Source organism: Manis javanica, chromosome 14, assembly GCF_040802235.1.
Source record: "Manis javanica isolate MJ-LG chromosome 14, MJ_LKY, whole genome shotgun sequence".
NCBI lineage: Eukaryota > Metazoa > Chordata > Mammalia > Pholidota > Manidae > Manis > Manis javanica.
In genome coordinates, this window is record NC_133169.1 from 91,407,162 (window position 1) to 91,431,680 (window position 24,519).

Sequence of the window (24,519 nt, forward strand, 5' to 3'; positions counted from 1 at the left end):
CATCATCGCCATGGCTTATAGGGCAAGATGAGTCCATGAAAGGCCATGAATTCAAAATGACTCCAAATAGAAAAATTAATATGAACTCTGCCCAAAAAGTTATTGTAATAGAAAATGGTGAATATAACATACCATGTTTATTTTTTATTTATCTTAATAATTAGGAAGGTTTGACATTTCCTCTATTAATCTTTTATGTTTATAAAGCACAGTCATTTGTCTGTCTCTACCTGTTTAAGGAGAATAAACATTGAAAACTGCAAGCCAAATAGCCCCAGAGAAAGGAGATGCCAGGAACAGAGAGGGCAGTTCAGTGTGGGTGGGCACCCACAATAACCAGCCAGAGAGAGGGTGCCACGGTGTTTGCCAGTATTAGTATTGGCCAGGCGACCTACGAAGGAATGATAACTACACACTCAGTCTCTCACCTCTAAGACATTAGATCTCAGTGCTAGTAAGGGAGATCTAAGCTTTTAATGCTAAGAGACACATGAGTGTTTGATGACAGGATGATCAGTTATATAACAATGGTCCAGTGGTCATTAGAAAAAACATTTCAGAGATAGATACTAGGTAACAAAATTAAACCCCAGGCATAAGATAAGGCCTGAAATAGTCTCCCTGACATGCAGATACCATTTAACTACAGAAAAGCTTACTCTAAAAAGGTGGTTTGTGTTAGAATCACCTTGGGAGAAACAAACAAGTCTGACCAAGAATTGATCAGTCAGGAAACCAAGTCCTGCAACTTCGGCTGTTCTGATAAGGTAATCTTTTCTTTAGTATCTGCTAAGAATTCTGTGACCCAAGGAAAGGAATAAAATAATTACACAAGAATGTCAAGCAGTTATATAAAGGATAAAAGAGTCAACATAAAGGGCACCACTGAGTCTATGAATCAATGGCCCCAGTCTTCTGAAAAATTATCAATAGGGGAAGAAATGCTCAGCACTAGATAAAAGAAACGCTAAGTGAACTGCACAAAGAGGAAGCTAGGTGTTAAAGGAGACAAACTTTGACTCTAGTTCCATCAAGGCCTCCCCCACTCCTCCCCTCCCCCAGGCAATGAGGAAGTTCTACTGTATTATGATTCCAGGTGTTTTCTTCTCTGGGTCTGACATGTTCTTTAACACTGACAGTAATTCTGACACTAGCATAATTCCATTTCTGTCTCCCCTAATTGCATGGATGTGAACTGTCTATAATTACTGTGTTTAATTAGAAAATGAGGAGATGCAAGTAATGAGGACAGGTGATAAAAACAACTATAAACATTTCTTTCAAATTTACCTTTACCATAAAATCCACTCTGATTAAGCTCTAGTGAACCACAGAAATTTTTTACGAATGTCACTGGCGTTGGTCTAAATGAATGTATCACCAAAGTGATGCGTAATACTTACAGAAGACTTAGAATAAGAACATCATCTTTCTTATAAAGTCAAGCTTAATTGATATCTTCCACTTTTCCAGTTTAGCTTGGAAAGGCAAATTATGGGCCACAAAGTTACTGCTTAATACAGATTTCAAAAAATACTTTAAATGTGCAACTCTCTCTTCAAAAGGGATAAAACAGAAACATTGAGTTGTTTCAGGGGCAAAGATTTAGGGTGCATGGACTCTGCCCTCCTGGCCCCACAGCGTGTCCTAGGCAGGCAGGGCTGGGAAGGTGCAGCCCTTTCGAGCCACAGGTGCTTTCCAAGAAGGGTGGGGTCTGTGAGAGGAAAACTTCTGCCCCTGCAGATCTTCGTGTGTGGAAAGAGTAGAAGGGCCTTGAGGCTGAGCCATGTTTGGGAATCAGGGCCGTACAGATGAGTTACTCTGCGTATAGTCTTAGGGTCCAGGAACTCAGGGTTTTCCAGAGAGAACAAAGCACGCAGGCATGGAGATGTAAGTACAGGCAAAGTCTTTATTCAGCCAGCAAGCTGGGGTTGACAGCACCTCCCCTGACACGCAGGCCGAGTCCGAGCTGCCGACCCCCAGGCAACTTTAGGTATTGCTTATATAGGAACACTCCAGTTGCCTAACCGCTTCGATTGTTATCTCTTGCTTACCCAAGCATGTCTACGTGACTTATCACGGATCACGTCCCCAGGCTGTTGCCCACTTCTAGTTATCTAACTTAAAGCAGGAGCATTTCTAAGCTTAGCCTCGGGTTGTTTATTCAAAACTGGGTGGCCCATGCTTTAGGCAGTTAGGTTAAATGCTATTAGTCCTTTTTCCTGACTCTTGATGCCCTCTGCCCTCCTTTACATTTGGAAGATCAGAGTCCTCCCAACGCAGCAGCCAAGCGTCTTGTCAAGACCCTCCTCTACTCAAAGCATGTCTATCAGTTGGCGTCCAATCAGGAAACCAGAAACCACTCAAGACATTTCACAGAGATGGAATATAGGTTATATTATATATATAGGGAACTGACTACAAAGACTAGTACCTGCAGGACGCCACGACCACCCCTAGGCTAGAGGAACAAAAACCGAGCCGACAATCAGAGCCACTGGAGGGACTAGCGTGGGAACCGAGCTGCCTGAGCCAGCGCTCCCGGCTGCTGCTGGTGCCAATGCACCTGCCGCGCAGGAAACGCTGCCAGGAGCCTCACAGGAAACAGAAGGAAAGTTCTTCCTTCCTCCCCAGTCCGGCCAGTACTTCCTATTGGCAGAACCTTCCCGGAAGCCAGCAGCAAGGGACTCTGGGAAGTGTAGTTTGCAGCTCTCCTGCCCCCCGCAGTAAGAGGAGGGTACAGGAGAGGGGGTGGGGCTGGCAGAAAACGCTCCCTCCAGAGCAGCACCTCACTCACAGGAAAACCCACGTTCTTACAATGGCTTCGAAGGAGGGTGCCCCCTCGCCCCAACACACGCGAGCCTCGCTTTCCGACCTCATCCCCTGCCAGTGGTCATGCCCACACTTCTTTGCTGCTCTTCACACATACCAAGCATCTCCTTCCTAAGAGTTTAGCGCTTGCTGTGTCCTCTGCCTGGGAGCATCTTACCCCTAGATGCTTTCATCGCTCAGTCCCTCGTCATCTTCAGGCCTTTATTAAAGGACAGCTTCTCAATGTCACTTCCCTGAAAACTCATTTAAAATTGCACCCCCTCCCAATCCTGATCCACCTTATTGCTCTATTTTTCATCCAAGCCTTTATCCTTTTCTAACACACTATACCTTATACATACACATCCATATACAGTTACATCACATATAAATATATTTTTATTCTATATTATGTATTTTCAGCTGTCTTTGAGCACATGATTTTAGTTGTCAGTATCTCCCCACCAAAATGCAAGCCCCACAGGGGCCAAGATTTCTTCTGTTTTGTCTAGTGACATATCCCCAGCAGTTAACAAATACTTATTGACTGAATAAGTAAGTGTGATCATTAGATCATTTATTATGGGATGAAAAGTATTGAAGTGTCTCATGACCACAGGGGAATGAGAAGACGCCCACACCGCTCATACCTCCTCCTCTCAGAAGCCTGCCTAACCCCACCCAGGCGAAGTGAGGAATCCTTTGGACTTGCTCCGACTGTCCCCTGTCATCTCCCTACCCCAGAACTTTTCTCACTATATGGTAATCATCTACTGTATGTCTGTCTCCGCCCCCCCTACCTGAAGCTCCAAGTCCCATGAGATACCAGGGGGCAGCGCCCAGCTGGGTAACATCAAGGGCTGGCAGTGTTGTCCTGCGTGTCCTGCCTGCAGGGCTGAACAATATTTGCAGTTGATGTTCCTGTCAAAACACAGAAGAATACACTTAAAGTCCTCTCGACGTCATTCCTTCCTCGGGTACTCTGGAAAGATAGGAGAGTCAATAGCTGTGAGAAAACATAAACAGAGTCAGGAAATAGTTAAATACAGAAGCAAAGAAAGTCGGTGGGAAATAAATAGGTCGAGGTACCTGGCCAAGAGAAGATGGACAAAACTTATCATGGCTTCAAAAAAATCTTTTAATCTTTTTATTAGAAGTAGTTATATTGCCTGAAAAGCATTCCATGTTACCTTAATAGCCAAATATTAGGGAATAACAAATAACTTTTGCAAAAATTAAGGGACGAAAATCAAAATATTATCATAGAAAAGCGGTACATCTCAATAGATAACAGATTTTACAACATTGCACTCCAGGGGTCAGAGGAGTGGGTGTTGGAGCTACAAAAATTCATTAACAAAAATATTTTTGTCATTTGATAACCAACTTCAAGAGGAAAGAATTATCCTTAGTATGTGTATTCATAGACCATAGCAAGATAACAGCTAAAAATCAGCCTCAGTTAGTTTTTCTGCTAGAGGTTTCCAATAGATCCCTATAAAATGTCCAGTCTTTTAGGAAGAGACCGTGGTTGTATCTTAGACTTAAAACAGATTTACTTATTTGCTAATAAGTCAGGGGCTGGACGAAGCCACATAACACACACATACTAAAGCACCAAATTAATCAGAAACAGCTTTGACTTGGCTTATGATGTCAGTAGTTTAGAGGCACACGGAGATGTCATCTCATTCAGTCCTAAGCAGCAGCATCGCTCACTGCCTGCGCAAATATTACTCGAACGCACCACACAGGAGAGACTCCGGACCTTGAAAGCAAGGCCTCCCCAGCTTGCCTGTCTCCGGCATGAGGTGCGGACATGCTGTTTGTTTTCAGTGGTCTTCTAGTACATTCAGCGCTGGGCGACCCTTTCCTCTTCTGCTTAATTAAAAATTCAGTGGGACCAATAACAATTTGAAATGCATTATAAGCAACAGGATTTCAGTTCATCAGAAACCCACCTTTCTTACCCCATTCTTACTAGATAATTTTGCAAGTGACTCCCAACCAGAAAATGACTTGGACCTACTTCCTGAAGTGTACATTTATTTGTTCACTAATACAAGGCAAATAAACGAGCTGAGCCAAGTCCGATACAAGCACGTGTCCCTGGAAGGGTGATCTTAGAATGGGTTACAAAGCAGACTTTAATTCAAAATGCTTCTGCCACTTAGATTCACGTGGAGATGTTAGCAGCCTCATGAAATGTCACTGAGTAACTGAGTTTTGCCAGTCGTGGAGGTGACCACAGCCACTGTGGCTTCCTTGCTGGGAGAGGGAGGAGGAGCAGGGGACAGTTTATTAGAAATAATTTTAGGAAAGCTACACTAAAGGCCGACATCAAAGCCACGGGCTATTGATTGCAAATCTGGCAAGGCTGCAGGCCATTCTCATTGCAGGCAGGACACCGCAGGGCCCGATAGGACTCCTTAAACCTGTTGGCCAGCATCGAGAACTTGCTGCCGTGGCACAGAGAGCAGGTGGCACTGCCTGACCCTCGGCAGTGAAAACAGTTGTCCTCAGGAAGCTCCCCTTCCTGCAAGAGACAGGCCAGGGGTTAGTTACAGTAGCAGGTCAAGGCCCTCGTTCACATGTAGTCAAAGTAACACTGGGCTGCCACAGGCTGAGGCAGAATAAAAGGGAAGCCGCTTCCCACAAATGCCAGTGAGAGAACTAGAATAATCCCAGCAATTCTATCAGACACAGCTTCCCTGGCGGACCTCTCTAAGACGGCATCCCCTGCTGCCGTGCCTTGCATTCCGCTGCCTTACGTTCTCCAACACCCTGGCCACCATCTGATGCTCCAAAGGACCAAGGACTTAGTTGTCCTCACTGCCAAGTACTAATGGTGCACACTTGTAGCAGGCCTTGTAGGTAGGCGCCAGGAGTGTTCTAAGAGCTTTCCTCACCACATGCCAGGGAGACGGCATAAGCATTATCATCCCTGGGGTATAGGGGGGAAAATGAGGGACCAGCAAGCCCGGCTATTTGCCAGGGGTCCCGCAGCTTGGGACAGGAGGAGGCAGATTTTGATCCCAAGCAGCTGAGCCCCGGAGATCGTATTCCTCATGACTGTATGCGGATCCTCGCCCTGGTGTGCCACAGTCGGTGCTCAAGAGAGATTCCTCTGTGGGACCAAGGGACTCAGTGGATGAATGAATCGTTACAATCCTTCGAAGCCTAGGTCTGAACTCCTGCAGGCCTTTGTTCTCTGTGAGAACTGTGGTAAGGCTCAGGGACTGAGAACTCTGTTCTTGAGTCAGTAGCCTGGGACTGAGGCCTGCTTCTAACACCAAGCATGCACTTTGGACAGTTTGCTTAACCTCTTTAAATCTCTGTTTCTTTGCCTGTGAAATGGGAGTGATAACGCTTGCCTCTCTGAGTAGCTGGAATATTAACTGACAGAGTACATGCAAACATCATAATATATTATCTGGCTTAGTTTAGGTTCCCCATAAATGTTAGTTCACTTCTAAGCCTTGCTAATAAGCCTCCAGTACTCAATTCCCACCTTGCCCCTTGTCTATCCTTGTGCTGCTGTTCCCGTAACACATCTCAAGGAAAGCATGCCCACACCATGAACCTTCCAGAAATGAGGGGCAATACCAGATCAACACCAGGTGAAGCCAGCACCATGTCCTGTCCATTTCACCTTCTAAACATCTCTCAAATCCATCCAGTTTTCCCTACCCATGACCACAATGCTAGTCCAGACACCCACCAGCTTGGCATGAATTCCGTGTGGACCCCTGCCAGTGGTCGTGCGGGCTGTTTTTCCCACTGAGGACAATCTCCTGCAGTCGCCTGCCGTTGTGATTCCTGCAGAGCATCAAGAAGCCTTTTAATGAGCATTTGCTCTCCAGAAAGACTTCAGGCTAACACCCTATCTCCTTCGCTGATGTCTAGTTACTTCTCGCACCGGGCTCTTGTCCATCGGTCACTCTCGGGCCGGGTTCCCTGCTCCCAAGCCAGCCAGCTCCTGCTTGTTTTCAGATGGCGGCTTGGCCGCACTTCCTGCGGGAAGCCTTGCTCACCCACACCCCTGGGCCAGGGGGTCCCGCCCTGCCTGACTGCCGCTGCCCGGCAGGACTCCCTCTGCGGACAGCCCCTGCCGCCTAGACGAGAAGCTCGCTGGTAATCGCTTTCACCATCACTTCCGGAGCATCCAGTGCCGTGCCTGGCACAGTATTTGCCGAATGAATGAACGAAGCAGGGATGCCTGGCTAACCCTTCCTATCCTTGAACCCCAGGAACCGACAAGACAGCTTGAGTCCACTGGGTGGCGCCACTCAGCTAACACAGCTTTCTTTCATAACCTAATAAAAATAATCTCTGAAAAGGGAGGCATAAATTCTGAAAATAGTTCCATCATGCCGCAGAGTGCCCAAGAAGGTGTTAAAGTTTATTCACGCTAGATTTAGGGACTGTACATGATTATCCAACTGACAAAAACCTACATGATGCCTATGCACCCTTTTGTTAGTATTCTACTGATTGTTGCCCTATTTTAATATATTAACAATGGAGAAACTTGGTTTCACCCCTTAAAGTATTCAAAACAAATACATTTACCAAAATATTCTTAAAGCAAATCACTACTGTCCATTTCTCTGCCAAATCCACATTTTATGTTTTGTCCTTGATCTCGGTGAGATTTTCATAGAATAAATAATGTTGTCCAAAGAACACAGTAGAATCCTACCATAATGCTATACACGTGATCCAAAAATTAATTTGTGTACAATGCCAGGTCAGATCCTGAAAGATAAATGAAGTGACCTGGTGAGCCTGCTATAGAAAACAAGAAAGGATCATCAAATTTGATCTGATGCTTGTGGTTATATGATGCATTACAGAGGCTTCACTGGAGTTTCCATTCTGTCCTTGGGTTCCCACTTTCCTCCAGTCACCTGCCCTCAACATGCCCATTGAATCAGTTAACAATTCATTAAATCAACTATTTACTGGATTTCTTGTATTTCTCAATCACCTATTTATGAAAAAATCAACTCTTGCATTTTTCTATACAAGATACTTAGGACATAAGCTGCTCTCTTGATTTTCTCAGTATTTAAAAAAAATCCATCTCAGAAGATATCTGGTAAGAGGACTGAGAACACAGTTGTACCACACAGCTTAGGTTGTAGAATGGACCCACCTACCCAAACCATCTCTTACCAAGGAAAAGGGCCTCAGCTTTCATCGCGGACTCACAGGCCTGTGTAGCCCTGACAAGCGTGACCAGTACCTAGCTGGAGGCTGCTTGACAGAGTGGTTAAGATCACGAGATTGGTAGTCAGGGAGACCTGGGTTTGACTATTGTCTCTGATGACCTCCAGCAAGTTACTTAACTTCTCTGAGCCTTAGTTTCCCCACCTATGGAATGAGACTCCTAATGGCATCTGCCTCCCAGAGGACTTGTCAGAATGAACTGGATGCCTGCATGGAAAGCACTGGGCATGGTGCCTGGCTGTCATGGGCCCCTGGTAAATGGCAGCTATTGTTGTTATTATTACTATAATTTCCAGGGCAAGCCCACTTAAGGCGTAAAGAAGCCCAGATGATTCATCGCCTCAAATCTGCTCTACGCAGGACCCGATTTTTCCCCTTGCATGTTTCACTGTGGCTCAATTCAATCATTCCTCTCCTTTTCTTCTCTGTTTAATACAGAGGTTCAGTACGCCTGGCCTTTAGCCTTGGCCTGCTCTGCCATCAAGGGTCCCACTGTTCCCTGTTCCACGTGACGCAGCAGAGAGTCTCTCAGTCAGAAGGCTCCTTGATGTTCTTTGACCCTCTGTTTTTAGAATGAAACTTGTCTAGGCATTCACTGCGTGAGGGATTGGGCAAGCAAATAACAATTTAAAGCAGAGTTTAAAGGACAGGCTAGTGAAGTAGAAGCTTTCACAGAGACTTTTCGTTGCCCACTCTGTCCTGGTTTACAGCGTTACCGCTAAGAAACACGGGTCTCTCTAAATGGAATTTAAAGGTAGTTGTCATAGCAGGCCTACTGTTGCTTTTTCATTCAGGCCTACAGTGTGACCTGCATTTTACCATTTCTAGCCCTCTTCTGAAAATACATGCTCCTACAGGTTATGGTATGGTATGAAAAAGAACAGAATGAATGAATCTTAAAGTGCAACGGTGATGCGTTGGGTCGCGGTGCTTAGTCTTCCGCCTGCTGCTCCTCTAGGTCCTGAATAAGGTCGTGTGGAAGGTAAGAGAAGGAAGAGGCCCCCCAGCAGAGCAGAACGGCCTCCTAGAGTGTGGGGGGTGTATTGGTGAACGACATACCCGACAAGGGGTAACATCCAAAATATATAAAGAGCTCACACGCCTCAACACCCAAAAAGCAAATAACCCGATTAATAAATGGGCGGAGGAGCTGAACAGACAATTCTCCAAAGAAGAAGTTCAGATGGCCAACAGGCACATGAAAAGATGCTCCACATCGCTGATTATCAGGGAAATGCAAATTAAAACCACAATGAGGTATCACCTCACACCAGTTAGGATGGCCGCCATCCAAAAGACTAAGAACAACAAATGCTGGCGAGGCTGTGGAGAAAGGGGAACCCTCCTACACTGCTGGGGGGAATGTAAGCTAGTTCAACCATTGTGGAAAGCAGTGTGGAGGTTCCTCAAAAAACTAAAAAGAGAAATACCATTTGACCCAGGAATTCCACTCCTAGGAATTTACCCAAAGAATGCAAGTTCTCAGATTCAAAAAGACAGATGCACCCCTATATTTATTGCAGCACTATTTACAATAGCCAAGATACGGAAGCAACCTAAGTGTCCATCAGTAGGTGAATGGATAAAGAAGAAGATGTACATACACACAATGGAATATTATTGAGTCATAAGAAGAAAACAAATCCTACCATTTGCAACAACACGGATGAAGCTGGAGGGTATTGTGCTCAGTGAAATAAGCCAGGCGGAGAAAGACAAGTACCAAATGATTTCCCTCATCTGTGGAGCATAACAACAAAGCAAAAACTGAAGGAACAAAACAGCAGCAGAATCACAGACTCCAAGAATGGACTAACAGTTACCAAAGGAGAGGGGTGGGGGAAGGGAGGGAGAAGGGGACTGAGGGGGATTATCCCACACAGGGAAGACAGTGTAGCACAGAGAAGACAGGTAGTGACTCTGTGGCCTCTTACTACACTGATGGACAGTGACTGCGGTGGGGTGTGGGGGGGACTTGAAAATATGTGTGAATGTTGAAACTATAATGTTGCTCATGTGAAACCTTCATGAGATTGTATATCAATGATACCTCAATAAAACAAAAAAAGAGGGAAGGAGGAGGCAGAATACTTCTTCCCAGTTGGCATTTTTGGTCTGGAATTCCAATATTTCCAAAACCATTTAACTAATATTTACTGAGCACCTATTATATGCCAGGCTCTACTTTTTTTATTTTCGGCAGTGGAACTACTGTGTTACACCCAACATAAGCATAGGCTCTGCCCTCTTGGAGACCAAATCCTGGTGAGAGAGAACATTAACCAAATAATCACACAAATAACTGGATGTCTGCAACTGTGAGGAGGGCTGGGAGGGCCCCTGTGGGGTGGGGGCGGGGTCCCTCCCTGTGGATCTCATCCTCACGGAAGCCAGGGGAGGGGCCTCTGAGGAACCCGTGTCTCCACTGAGATCTCAGGTGCTGAGAGCAGCGCCCTGGGGAGTCTAAGGAACATTCTAGGCACGAGGAAGATGCCTCTGGTAGGAAAGAGCAACAGCATGTGAGGTGGGGGACCTAGAGGGCAATGTGTTTGGGGCAGAGAGAATGGAGAGAGGTGTGTAAGAGGCAGGGATGGAGAGGCCAGGAGCGGCCAAGACGCAGACATAGAGCTTTCTAGAACAAGCGAGGAATTCTGGTTTTATCCCAGGTAATGAGAGGCTATTGAAGGTTTTGGGTCGGGGGAGAAGGGTGATGTGATCAGATTTGCATTTCAAAGATATCAAGTATGAGAGCAGGTTGGAAAGAAGCATGAGTGGTTGTGGGCAGACGTTAGTAAGAGTCTTTGGCTGGGGGCTGCTTGGGACCTTCTCATTCCTGCCGGAATCCTACGGGCAGGGGGGTGGGCGGCCGGATGTCACTCAAGCAGAAGGCGCCCCGGCCTTTCCCCAAGTTGACCCGTGGGAAGTAAGAGTGAACCCCACAGCAAGCTCCAGGCCCCAGGAGATGGGGTCTAACGACAGATCACTGCTGCTGCTGTCCAAGCTTTGGCTCTCGTAGCTAAATTCATCAGAACTGCTTTTCCCACCCCAACCCTGCCCTGTGAACGAATGGATGCCGTCACTCGTGCCCCTCATCCGAGCGTGTCTGAGCAACGGTCTCCCAGGTGGGCAGAGCACATCCCTGGGAAGTGTGGGGAGAACAAACACGTTTGAGCTGTTTGTATTCACATAGCTTTGTTCACGTCATGAAGAAACTGTTGCACTAAGTTCTCATGAACTGGTTGGCCCCGGCGCCCTCACTAGGTCCGGCAGTCGCCAGGCGGACGTGGAGCCCGGGGTCCCTGCGGCAGGCGTGGCCCAAAGGGACCTCGCCCCCCATGCAGTGACACCGTGCGACACCGCGTCGGGCTCATTCTCTCGCTTCCCGCAGGTGGCAGTTTCCTCGCGCCCGGCCAGCGGATGCACAGAGGATGTGGCTTGGCTTTCACGGCGCCAGGCTGACCTCTACAACGCCTGGACACACGGCACCTTATAGGGTCTCCTCAAGGACACTGGGGGTTGAGAATAACCCCGACGCTAGCAGCACAAGCACAAGCAGAGAGAAGGACGGAGCTGAGCCAGGACAAGCTGCTCTGAGCCACACGGCAAAGTGCCACCGAGTGCCTCAGATCCCAAGTCACCCAAGACAGTCCAAGTTATGAGTATTTGAAATGGGGACTTACAACTATTAGTGCTGACAATATGCCATTAAGATATGATAAATTTAAGATGCCTTGACACCTAGATACTCATGTACAAAGGTTTTTACTTAGTAGTGCGGTCCGATCAGTTTGGAGGCGGGTGCCGTAGGGCCAGCCCCGAGCAGGGGGGGACCCGCCCTGACACACCTGTGGGCACTGGTTCTGGCGGAGGGCGCCCTCCGGCCCCGGCGAAGGCCCGTGGTTCTGGGCGCTGTCTCCACACATGTCTTCTTTGCTCATCAGAGGTTCCTCCTCAGCCTCCTCTCCCTTCTGGAGAAAATTCCTCGTGAAGTCTCTCTTGTCCACTGGCGTTCGAATGATTTTAAGGTTATTCGTGTAGATGATTATCTTTCCAAAATCTATAATGGGTGGGGGCTAGAGAAACGGAGAATGAGCATGGTGGTCCACCACCGGTCAGCACACGCGGGGCTGCAGAGCGTACGCACCGTCCGGGGAAGCAGGAGAGAAGGACGGTCTACCTGCCGGCCTCTGCGACCCCATCAGACCCCAGAGCTACTGGCCATGCCCTGGTTTGTTCGCTCTCTCTGAGAACCATGCAGACCAGCTTCCTTCTTCCTGCTCTTGGTAACCAAGCAAAGCTGTACTAATCATACAGCCAGAGTGCGAGATCCTGCAGGCAGAGTCCAGAGCCTCTATTCCTGCGGCACAGAAGGGCAGCTGGCCCAGGGCCGGAGACAGTGGGTGCTCGGTGAACACAAGGGGATGATTTTCCTAAAAATAAATCTCCCAACAGTGTATCACCGAGAAGGGACATAGTGGATCCCTGGCAACTTGCTGCACTGATGGACAGTGACTGCATCCGGGTGTGGGTGGGGACTTGATAATATGGGTAAATGTAGTAACCACAGTGTTTTTTCATGTGAAACCTTCATAAGAGTGTATATCAATCAGACCTTAATAAAAATTTAAATAAATAAATAAATAAAAATCTCCCTCCAAAGTTTTTATATTTAAGTGATAATAATAGTAGAGTTTATTGAGTTATTATTATGTTTATTATAGTGAATAGCATTTACTGTGGGCCAGGCGTCATGCTAAGCATTTCCCAAACACGACCTCACTTTCCCTCCAAACATCCCTGTGAGGAAGATGCTACGATTCCCACATTTTCCAGATGAGGAGACTGCGCCCCAGCAGGGCTGAGTCTTCCAAGGTTACAGAATTACTCAGGCTACAGACTGACCCAGTGGCTAGGACCCCAGCCCAAGTCTGTCTCACTGAAGTCTGTATTCTAAACACTGACACTGTACTGTTCACAAACATTCCTCCTCACCAAAAAAGATCATTCAATATACATATTTACATTTCTCCTGTTGTAACTTTTTTCTTTTTCAGAAAATATAATATGAAAATCTTTTTATGCCAACAAATATATTTCTATAGCATCATTATTAGTAGCTTACTTCTCTGTATGGATTTATCTCGTGTTACTTAGCCTTTTGCCAAGGAATATTTTGGGCGATGCTACAATGCAGTAGAAAAGCATGGGGAGTACATGTTTAGGGAACACTTAAGGAAGAACCCACATCTGTGCCCAGAGCTAGCATAGCTCGGTGGGAAGTGGCACTGGGTCCCAATTCCTCTGTTCACCACTTGGAGAAACTGGAGAGTCCTTTGGCTTCACAGAACCTCAGCTAGCTCATCTGCATGCGGCTGACATTTAACTGGTCGGCATTACCCCAGACAAACCAGTTAGTAAGATGGAGAGATATTTCCATACTGGGTGGTAAACAGGTGCTGTTGCTAAGACCCCTGAGTGCCCTGCTGTTCCCCCAGCCTCTCTGCAGGGAGCCTGTAACCTCCCCAAATACAGGAATGTAGAAGTTGCTGCTTAGACGCCAGGTCTCAGGACCCTGCCCCAGCACTCTGCTGGCTTCTGAGCCGAAAGAGCCCTGTCCCTGCTAATTATATGAACTTTAGGGGTGGGCTGGGGGGTTGCAGGCAAGAATATATAAAATACAGTTTGCAAAGCTGAAGATGCTATGCAAACAGTGAGCAGATACTGCTGTTAGCATTAAAACCCATCTTTGGGAGTGCATGCACACTCACGCTCCGCAACTAAACCCCCAAGTGTGAAATATTTTGCCCTCTTATAGAACTGCAGAAACCAAATCTGTTTAGATGCCACAATCAAGCAGTCTCCTATTTAATGCCTTCATGTATTCAGTCACAGCCTGGCTTAGGCAGGGCTTCAAAATTCAGGTTCCCTCTCTTGAAACACCCACAGAGTTTCCTGCAATTATTTATGAGCCACAAGCTCCCTACCTGGCCCTGTTTTCCCTCCCCCTCTTCAAGCGATCGTGTGGCAGCTTCCATTTCCTCCTGTTCGACGCACACTGGGTTCCTGTTCCACACTGTGGACTATCAGTTTCTGAACATGAGGAGACAGAGATGGTGGCACTTTTGGAAGGTTCCATCTCCACTTCCCTTAATAGCCAAGCAGGTTCAGTTACTAAGGAGATTTTTTTTGCCTGTAGAGCTGTTTCTTTCAAGGCAAAACCCTCAATATATTTTTTTACAAAGACAGAAACTCGGGGTCCTCTTGTTCAACCTCCTGCCTCTAAGCTGGCCAAGGTCTGAGAGACCCAGGATAATAAATTTATTTTTAATGTACTCCAGAGATGAAGGGTCCCAAATCACCTTTAAGGTATATTTCAGTTTCAGTCACCCTGCCAGCCAAGTTCTTCCCTGTGTCTAAGGACACGCTCTGGGTGTAATCAAAGTTCACATTATCCGGGTACACCCGACTGCCCTGGAGCACCTGCTCTTACATTATAGAAGGCCAGGGTAAAGCCAGGAGCTTTTTGCTTCCTCCCAATGTGCTCAGAAGCAACTTATGTGATTGCACATTCATAAATTCTCTGATTATCAATGACGACAAGCCCAGAGATTGCTATTCAGGCTCCATGAAACCTTTGCACGGCTCCGTGCTGTGATGCAGAAATGCCTTCTTGGGTACTAGAAACTCACTGGGCTTTGAGGCTAGGCAGACCGCAGTTCAAATTTTATTCAAATGTTACTTGACAGCTGTGTAAGATTTGTAAATTATTTAGCCCCTAAAAACTTCTGTTTTTCCAATTTGAAAAGCTCTTTCTCAAAGAACTATTGTTGAAGATGAAGTACATGTGTATAAAGCATATGTTCAATAAAGGTTACTTCCCCTCCTGTCTCTTTTTTTATGAACCTTATAAACTTAAGTTGGTCTCAATTCCTTAAAATATTTGATTGGTTATAACCTCTTTCTCTATTCATCACATAAAATAAAAAGAAGACTCAGTATTCCTTCGATAAGAACCTTGTCCTTGTCAAAATGGCACGTACCGTTCACTGAGCATATATAACATTCCAGGCACAACGCTAAGTTCTTCCCGCACATTATCTTTTTTAATCACCACAACTACCTAAGAAAGTGCCTTTTTCACCCTCATATCACAGATGATGACACTTAAGCTCAGCAAGGTTAAGTGGCTTGCCCATGCTCATAGAGCAAGTGGGTAGAATGGACATTAAGTCCAGCCTTAACTGACATCAGAGCCCTTGTTTTTTTTAATCATTATTTTTATTGTGGTAAAATGTACCTAACATAAAATTTACCACTTTGACCATTTCTGATTATGCAGTTCAGTGGCAGCCGTACATCCACATTGTTGTGTAACCACCACCACCCCCAGCACCAGAGCTTTTCCTGACTCCCGAACTGAAACTCTGCACCCATTAAACTACCCCTTCTCCCTGCCCCAAGCCCCTGGCAGCCACGCTCTTCTTTCTGTCTGTAAGTGTGACTACTCTAGGTACCCACGTAAGTAGAAGTATGCAATTATCTTTCTGTGACTGGCTTGTTTCACTCAGCATAACATCTTCAAGGTTCTTCCAGGCTGCAGTGTGTGTCAGGACTTCCTTCCTTTTTAAGGCTGAATAACATTCCATTATCTGTGTAGACCACATTTTGTTTGTCCATTCATCTACTGATGGACATTTAGGTTGTTTCCACCTGTGGGCAACTGTGAATAAAGCTGCTATGAACATTGGTGTACGAATATGTGCTCGAGTTCAGAGCCCTTACTTGTCATGTGCTTAACTGCTACCCAAAGAGCCCTTACTCGTAATGTTGTGTTTAACCGCTACCCAATATTGCTTCATAGCCAATATTTACTAGGAGCTGTTTTGCAATCAGATTCACTATTGAAAGATCATGACTTCCCAGCTCTCATTTCTTTATTTTTCATGAACACCGCATAACAACTTATTCGAGTGGGTGGAGCTGCATGAATCCATCCTAACCGCTCCCATTCCCAGAGGCTGGCTAAGACTGGGATGTGGTTTTTGATCAGGGGACAAAGAAAACGAGGACACCTGGATAAAGCAGGAATGAAAACCCCTACAAGGTCTCCAGAGTACTGTGTTTAAACCAATCGTGCAGGGCTGCCAAGGAGACTCTGTTACCTGGTTTCATAAATCTATGCCTAATCATATGTTTACATAAATGCCAAGCTAGACCAGTGACTTACGAAGGTCAAGCAATTCAACATTATCTACTGCGGCCTTGTAACAAGATTTGTATAAACTATGGCTTTGTAAATTCTAAACCTACAAATAAGATTTAATTAAAAAGAGGTACTATAAGTACAAGACATAGCCAAAAACTTAGGATATAATAAGCACTCAATAAATGGTAACTATTATCTTCATCATCGTTACTAATGGTCCTACTCTCTAAAAGGAACGTTCCATAGGGATACGTACAGCATGGGGTATCAGAAGAGCTGGCTCTTATTCTGACTCTGCCCCTAATGACCCTATGTCAGGTTGTTCCCTTAACAATTTGGCACTTAATTTTCCTCATCTGCAAAATGGGGGTGACCATACTTTGCTTTCTCCTCGAGGTTGTGGTGAAGACCCCGTGAGAGAGTGTGTGATAGCGCCGTGTGATGCGGACGTCCCTCTCCCAGCATGAGGGGCTGTTCCTTCCAGCCTGCTTTAACATCAAGAAGAAACCTGGTATTATCTTTGATAAATACAGACATGCCCATAATTACATACTTTTACCAATGCCAGCAAGGCCAATCCATTTGTCTGTAGACGCATTATCTGTCCCCTTAGGAGACTAACAGTAAAAATGATTAGAGAGTAATTATCTGAGTTTCACACTTTAAAGATGAGAACATATCCTGGCGTGCTCTTCATTAACATCCTGGTACATTATGTAATTGTATCTAATCTTAAAGAAAAAAAAGGCATTCATGGTCCACTAGCAGAGACTGTATACACACTCCTATTAGTTTTCGGAAATCAGTGAAGAATCTTCCAGATTCCTCTAGTTTGAAAGAAAATCATGTACAGGCTTTTAATCATCTGTCGTACTGGGGAAGATAATTGAAATTAACAGACAAAATGCATGTTTCAATTGAACTATTAGTTCAGACTTCTTTCCCATGTTAACATTTCCTCTGGTCGATTTGCTTTGCCACATTTTGTCTCAGGACTCCAGCTACCCAGTGTTCATGCTAATGAGCAATGGAAAGGCAAAATAAATAAACAAACAAACATTTTTTAAAAGCAGGCAGCAGGAGAGAGGAAATAAAACAAGACATGGATAAGCCACAAGCTAAATAATTGGCTGGAGTAAAATGAGCACCTTCCAACACTCAGCTCTTTCAGGAAGCAAAACAGCCCATTGCCGTGTAATTTTCTAAAACCGCGGCCTGGCAACCTGAAAACCACTGCGTCTCTGTTTCATTTATTTACCGAGATAAGCCAGCCAAAGACCCAGTGACAATTTACTGCCCTGGATGGAATTTGAATACTATCTAGGCTTATTGCACCTCCCAATAAATAGTCAACAAGCATGTTATTTTTGTTGCAGAAATATTATTCTAATAGCAGCTTCCCACTGGGTGCACCTATAGGTCCGGCTGGTACCGGAGCATGGGCAAGATGGGAACAAACTGGGAACATTTGGTTGTCTGTCTACCACACGTTAGCCCTTACAGCGTGTACACCGTGCACAGCACCCACCTTGTGGTCATTCCCCTTGTAATCATTGAAGAAAGGCTGCTTGCCCGCCAAAGTGTAGGCATGGCCCTCTCTAAACACGCTGATCCTTTGAGCAGTCAGCTTAGGGGAACACGGCCGGGGCTTGGGGGCCTCCCCGGACCCATAAACACTGTCCGCCGGCTCAAGGGCCTCTTGGAGAAAGCTGTGAGGGTATTCCTCCTTCGGGGACTCCAGCTCCTGCCCGTCCTCAAACACCTGCTTCAGCACCCGGCCGCTGTAGGAGGATGAGATTTTGAATCGCACTTTCCGGGGTGCGCCGTCACTCGTCTGGTTCGGCTTCTTCTCAGGGTCCCCCATCGGCAGAAAATTCCCCCCTGTGGTTTCCAGGCTTGGACGGCCGGTAAAACTGGGGCTTTGAGAAAAAGGCATTTTATTTTCTCTCCTCCTCCATATAATTAATTCAAGGTGGTGCTGGGGTCCGCTCAGTTTACAACAACTGACACCCACACATTAAATATTGACAGACCTTCGTGCAAAGGCAGGCAGTCGTGGGTTTGTGGAGCCGACGGAGCATACAAGACTGGGACCCCTTTGAATCCTGAACCCACCCACTGCATCACCTCCGCCCTGGCTTTCCTTACACAGGCGTGAGTAGGTTTATTTAGACTGACCAAGCACCTGTTCATTAAAGATCAGCTCAGCAGTTGTGGGCATCTTGTATTCTTACCAACAACTGTGACCTGGTGAGCATTTAATAGGTGCCAGAGATTTTTACGTGTATTATCTGACTTTGTTCTTATGATAGCCCTATAATGAAAATATTCTTATGTCTCTTTTACAGAGGGGAAAATAAAGCTCAGAGGAGTTTCCCCAGGTGTCTACTCCATTACAGCTAAAGAAGTGACAAAGCAGGGACTCAATCTCGGTTTGGTCTGACCCAAAAGACCATGGCCTGTCCACCAAGGTGAACATTTACAAACTGGGTCTCGTGGAGCCCCAGACAGGAAGAAGCCATGGATCCTGGCTTCTGGACCTTCTGCATTAACCAAAGAAGCCCCACTTTATGTCTATTTCCTGTTAGATTTCACCTGCAAGCTCAGCGCTAGGCCCCGCTGCCTCCTGTAGGCAGCACTATGCATCTATGAGATAGTTGCTAGGATGGCTGTCAGAGCAGCAGGAGACATGAGACTTGAGAATGATAGGCCTACAATCTGGTTCAGGAAACAGTCCTAACATGAAATAAAAGCCTGCTGCTCGGGGAGCAAAAGGTCCCCTGCTGACTCCCAGAAGAGTTATTCTGGGAAGAGAGTTGGGGTCGCTCGGGAAACAAGGATGGAAGAAGATGGCTTGCAAAGGGCCCTTGGGTGGGTCTAAAAGGACGGGTTGGGATCGGAGCGCTGAGACGGGGGGGGGTCTTTGCTGGTGACACCATCACTGACGCAGCTGCCCAGACTGACGTCTCTTGCACTCCCACAGCCGCTCCTATGGATTCCACCACCACTGCCTCCTCCCCTCCACCCCCTGCACCCTGCCCAGATCAAGCCTCATCACTTCTGCTTTCTAAGTTGCAGCGGCCTTTCAATGACGTACCCGCCCAACCACAAGTCCCTTCTCCACACTGATGCCAGAGCCATCAAAACACCAGTCTGCTGCTGCCAGTCTCCCGCACAAAGAGTCCTAACCCTGTTGCAAAGCAGGTGAAGTCTCTCAACCCCTCACCCTACCTTCCTTTCCAGCCTCATCCCGGGTCCCTCTTCCAGAAACTGCCTGGAATTGGTGTTCAAGCACACCAACAAGCTTACCTACTTCTCAAGACCGCAGGTTTCTCTTAATCAGTACTCTGTTTCCTGATCTAACAGCCAAAGTTCCTCTCCTTCAAATCAGACCTCACTGTTTCTGGGAAGCTTTCCCAGCCGCCCAGGGAGAAGGCCCCAAATTCTGGACCCTCTGCCATTAAGTGCTTCCTGCTTTTTCCCGCTTTTCTGTGTTCCCCTCCACTAAACTGTGGCTGAAGTCACCTTTCTGAAAGGTTACCTTTGTTAATGGGTAATTGAAATGCCTCCTTGACAAGTAGCTGTGCTAGTCAGCTCACTGGTCCTTCCTGATGAAGACAGGCTATCAGTCACTTACTAATACCTGTTTCCTGGGATGAATAGAAGAAAATACTCACCTAGTTAGCACTTTCCATCCTTCCCATGCCATGACCTTAGAGTCAGACACCATCTTTCTACCTCTTGATCCCCGGTGTTTATCAAAATGGTACATAATAGAACTCAGTTAATAATTGTTGAATGAATGACTTCCAGAAGAGAGAAATCAAATAAATAAAACTTTTAGAACAGGAGTTGAATACATTTTGTGGAGAATAGTGAAAAGGTACAATCAGAAAGTCATCCAAAAAATCTACATTTCTACTAACGGGCTTCACAGTTATAAGGCCCCTGCGTAATCAGTGCAAGAAATAGGAAAGACACACACATCACATACAGAGTTTAAAAAAAACAAAGAGATGCTCTTCATAACACAGACGACACATTCCTCGAGGTTCCATAGGATGCAGAGCTGGCCTGGACATGCCATGAACGGATTCCAGGAGAATGAAACACCCTCAGCCTTCAGGACAGCCCGCTGGGGCTGCAAGCTTCCAGATAGTCACCTCTGGGGACATCGGCCTCATTCATTTACCCCAGTATATAGAACAAGTATCTTTATTATCTATGTGTGTCATACCATGAAAAAGATTGGAAAGCCCTAAGTAGGAGAATATTTTTTTCTATTCATCCCAGAAAACAGGTATTAGTAGATGACTGATAGCCTGTCTTCACCCAGAAGGACCAGTGAGCTAACTAGCACAGCTACTTGTCAAGGAGGCATCTTCGAATACCCACCAACAAAGGCAGCCTTTCAGAAAGGTGACTTCAACCAAAGCCTCTACACGGGTACATTTTGCACAATCATGCTTCTGCCATCTGGAAAATTGTTAAATTAAAATTAAGTTAGAATTATGAATACAATTGAATTGAATGGGAGCCTGACTATGTAAAAAGAATCCCTTAATTATGCAAAGAAGTCAAAAGCTAGTGAGGAGTTTTCCAAGTAGCATTTATTCTATACTTTTTTCTGCCCTTTCCTGTGTCCCCAAACAGACTGTCAGTGAGCCAGACTGAAATCGTGGGGAGTTTTAAAACAATCATGCTTACCTGATAATTTTTAGATGTGTTTTCAGAACCGTCACAACTTACATACTTCCAGAAGAAAGGTAATTGATAAATTGAAAGCATTTGGCAGTATTATCAAAAGTCTTAAAAGTGGTCATAACTTTGAACCTCACTAAGAAAGAAACAAACTGCATCAATCGGAAGAAATAATGTCGAAACATTACTATTTTTTTCGTTCCCCGTTTTACTATATTTTAATTATCTGTGATAAGCTCATCTTACTCTGATAATCAGGAGGAAAACAAATGAAAAAAATTCATTCCTTTCAACCCAATAATGTATCTTAAGAAAATAATTTCTTTTAACTTATTAGAGCTTTATTTGGGCAAAACTGGTTTGAAAACCAAGCACCACGACCCTGAGGCAGTTTGGTGCACCCCACCTGCAGTAGCTGAGGCACAGATGCTACAGACAGAGGGGGAAGCGAAGTAAGGAAATGACTGACCGGCTATCGCTCAGAGCATGTCGGCTGTTTGTGACCGGAGGTCCTTAGCACCTCGACGTCATGACCATGAGACTTAGGTTTCGGTTTGCTTCTGTGGCCACATGCCACAGCATTCAAGCCACACCAGTTGAGTGGCCTCCTTGTTTAATCAAGTTGACAATTTCCCCCTTCTGGTCATCCTCTCATACTTGAGAGATTGCCCAAACGCTTGGTATTACTGCCACCCTCAGTCACTCGCAAAGTTAAGTTGCTCTTGTCTCATCGTGAAACTCTTTGGGTATGACGTCAGATACATGGAAGAATTGTTTTGCTGTCCATCTGGTTGCTAATCTTGTTTCCGTTTCTCCAAGTTCAGTGAGACCATCTGATGTACACTGATGATGGCAAAAACACATTGAAGACCTTTGAGAGAACCCAGCACCCCAGAAAGACTACAGTGATAGTTACTGGAGGACACCACCGAGACGAAGTATACTCCTTAGCCGGGACCCCCGCAAACAAACCAGCTGGTATCGAATGAATCAGAAAATGTACCCGGAAAGAGCACCAGCCTGTTTTAGCCCAGTGGCTTGTTTGTCAGTTTGTGTGTATTTTCTGCAATACCAGAGATGCTGATCTAGAACTACCAGGAGGTGTTCACTGCGGCACAGACTCCCTGTTCAGCCAGTTAGCAATCCAAAGAAACGCTACTATCTAAAACCACCTTAGCTAGGATGTCTAGGGGACTTTGCTGTGTATCGATGACCTTATTGGTAGAATCTCTGAGAGTGTATCGGCAATTTTCTAGAAACGTTAACCAATTTTTGGAATACCTATATTAGTGACATATATCCATATACGTATAACCTTAGAAGGTTTATTATCACTTCTTTTTAACCAATGCTTCCCACATACTTTAACACACAAAATAAACCTAAGAAGTTTAAAATCTCTCTTGCAATGTGAGAGACAAATCCTTTGAGATTTTCCAGGGGCCCTCTGGGAAATCTCAATTACTTTGAGGTCACAAAGACGTCATCTAGAATTTGATTTGGGGAAGTTGTCAAAAGGTATGAACATTTGACTAAATAGGATCTTAGGTATTAAGGAAATGATCTTTAATTATCAATTTAACTAAAGTCACAGCAGATTTTAAAGTCAAATACACAAGGTTTTATAGTTGTGAACAAAACTTAGCTCTTTCAATAAGGAGAAGACTGGGGTTTTTTAAGCAATCAAAGACCCGATAAAGACAGAGTGAAGCACAGTAAATTATTCTTTAAGACACAAAATCTTTGCTTTGCAGGTAATTACCTGCAAGTTTAGAGAGAGAAAAAACTTTTAAATATCTTATCAAGAGTAGACCAATATTCCAAGAAACCTTTGTCCTTTTAACAGAGAGAAAGCCAAACTCTCTATTTTATTTTAACTACATTATCTTCAGCTTGCTTCTTTATATAAGGGAGAAGGTCTTCACGTAAGATAGAAATCCAAAGATTTCTATGTTCTAGATTTAGAGCTATGTTTCTTTGGGATGTTTTAGTGAATCCTTCCACAAAGGTTCAAAATGTTTTTCTCTTCCCCTGGGTACATCGTTTCATCTTAGCTTAGGGGAGAGGGTGTAAAAAAAAAAAGTTCCTCTCAGACCCTGAATACCAGCTCCCAGTTTAGCCAACTTCTGACCATAGAGCTACTTAAAGAAAAAAATCCTTTCAAATATCTTGTCAGGCTTCAGTCAGGGCAAATGGTAAATATTCCTGGCAGTCCTGAACGACCCGTGGCGCAGAAGGGATCCCCAGGGGACAAAAGATACCACCTTCCCAAGACCCAGAGCCACCCCCCAGAAGAAACGCTTGGACTGAAACCGCCCTGAGAGCTGGGGACATTCAGTGAGGTCCCCAGCCACGATGGAGTACAGCTCGTATTTCTGTCCGGCCATATTTTTGGCCCCCAAACGTGACCGTTGCCAAGCCAAGTCTTCAGGATGCAAAATGAGACAAATAAAAGGCACGACTCAAAATAGATACATTAAAATGTTAACTATGGCTCTGTCTAAGGAGGGGATTGGGGTAGTTTTTGTTTTCTCTTTCACACTTCTCTGTATTTTTCTAAATTTCTCATAATGAGCTAGTATTGATTTTTGTATTAGAAAAAGAGTTGCTTTTTTAAGTAAGCTGTTTGTACCATTTTAAAAGAACAAATATAATTTATGCAATGGGCTGGAAAGAATTAAATCTTCAACCTGCTGCCATTTTTCCTCTGGTCAAATTCAAATAATAGGATATCATATCAATTTAATATAAAAATATATTTTTCATACCATTTTAACACAAAAAGAAGTGACTTTAACTTAATTCAAATTCAAGAGAGAATTGTTTATTTAGGATTGCACCCAATCACAGAAAATGTCAATGGGTAATTGAAAGTAGAGTCGACTTACATAAGAAAAGCAATCAATTTATAATCTCATGGAGCTTATACTTTTTAAAAGCTCTGATGGACAACCAACCAAGTGGTCAGACTGGGTGTCCCTCACGGTGGGACCGGCTGATTCTGGCTCTCCGAACAGGATGCTCTGGGGCGAGCAAACCAGGACATTCGTGATGTGAAATGTGCTGTGTATGTGTAGTTACACCAGAACAGGAATAAATGATGGCCCCATTGATGAGATATTCTAGCTAAAAATATTTAATATTTATCTAATCAAGACTTCAGACCTACTTTTGGTTTACAAGAAGCCCAGGAGAGAGAAGAATGAGTTAAGAGACCCTGAGAGCAAATAACCAGATGTGCAAAATTATGTGGGACATCCTTGCAAGACAACTGGTCTCACCAAAAAGTCAGTGTGCTGGGAAACAATGTTGGGGTGAGAGGAACATTTCTAGGTTTAAAGAGATGTGACCAAGTATAAAATATGAGCCTTGATTAGTTCCTGGAGAAACTTGACTCTAGAGTTGGTATCAGATAGAACAAGAGAACTACTGTTGATTTTGTTAGGCAGGGTAGTGCTAGGGTGATGATGTGGTAGAATGTCCTTTTTGCAAGGAGATTCATGCTGAAATATTTAAGGTGAAGTGTCATGATGTCTGTAATTCATTAGGAAAAAGTTTATCCCCCGAGT

The 24,519-nt window shown here is 45.0% G+C and overlaps 1 protein-coding gene across 1 annotated transcript; it reads right to left on the reverse strand.

Moving 5' to 3' along the window:
- Positions 1-3,968: 3,968 nt before the first annotated feature.
- On the reverse strand, positions 3,969-18,121 carry GRXCR2 (glutaredoxin and cysteine rich domain containing 2). Its single transcript, XM_017642137.3, has 3 exons — positions 17,778-18,121; positions 11,889-12,116; positions 3,969-5,347 (listed from the first exon to the last, which is right to left on the reverse strand). The coding sequence occupies exons 1-3, from the start codon at positions 18,111-18,113 to the stop codon at positions 5,165-5,167; spliced, it is 747 nt and encodes a 248-aa protein (XP_017497626.3). The 5' UTR covers positions 18,114-18,121; the 3' UTR covers positions 3,969-5,164.
- Between the last annotated feature and the right edge of the window lie 6,398 nt (positions 18,122-24,519).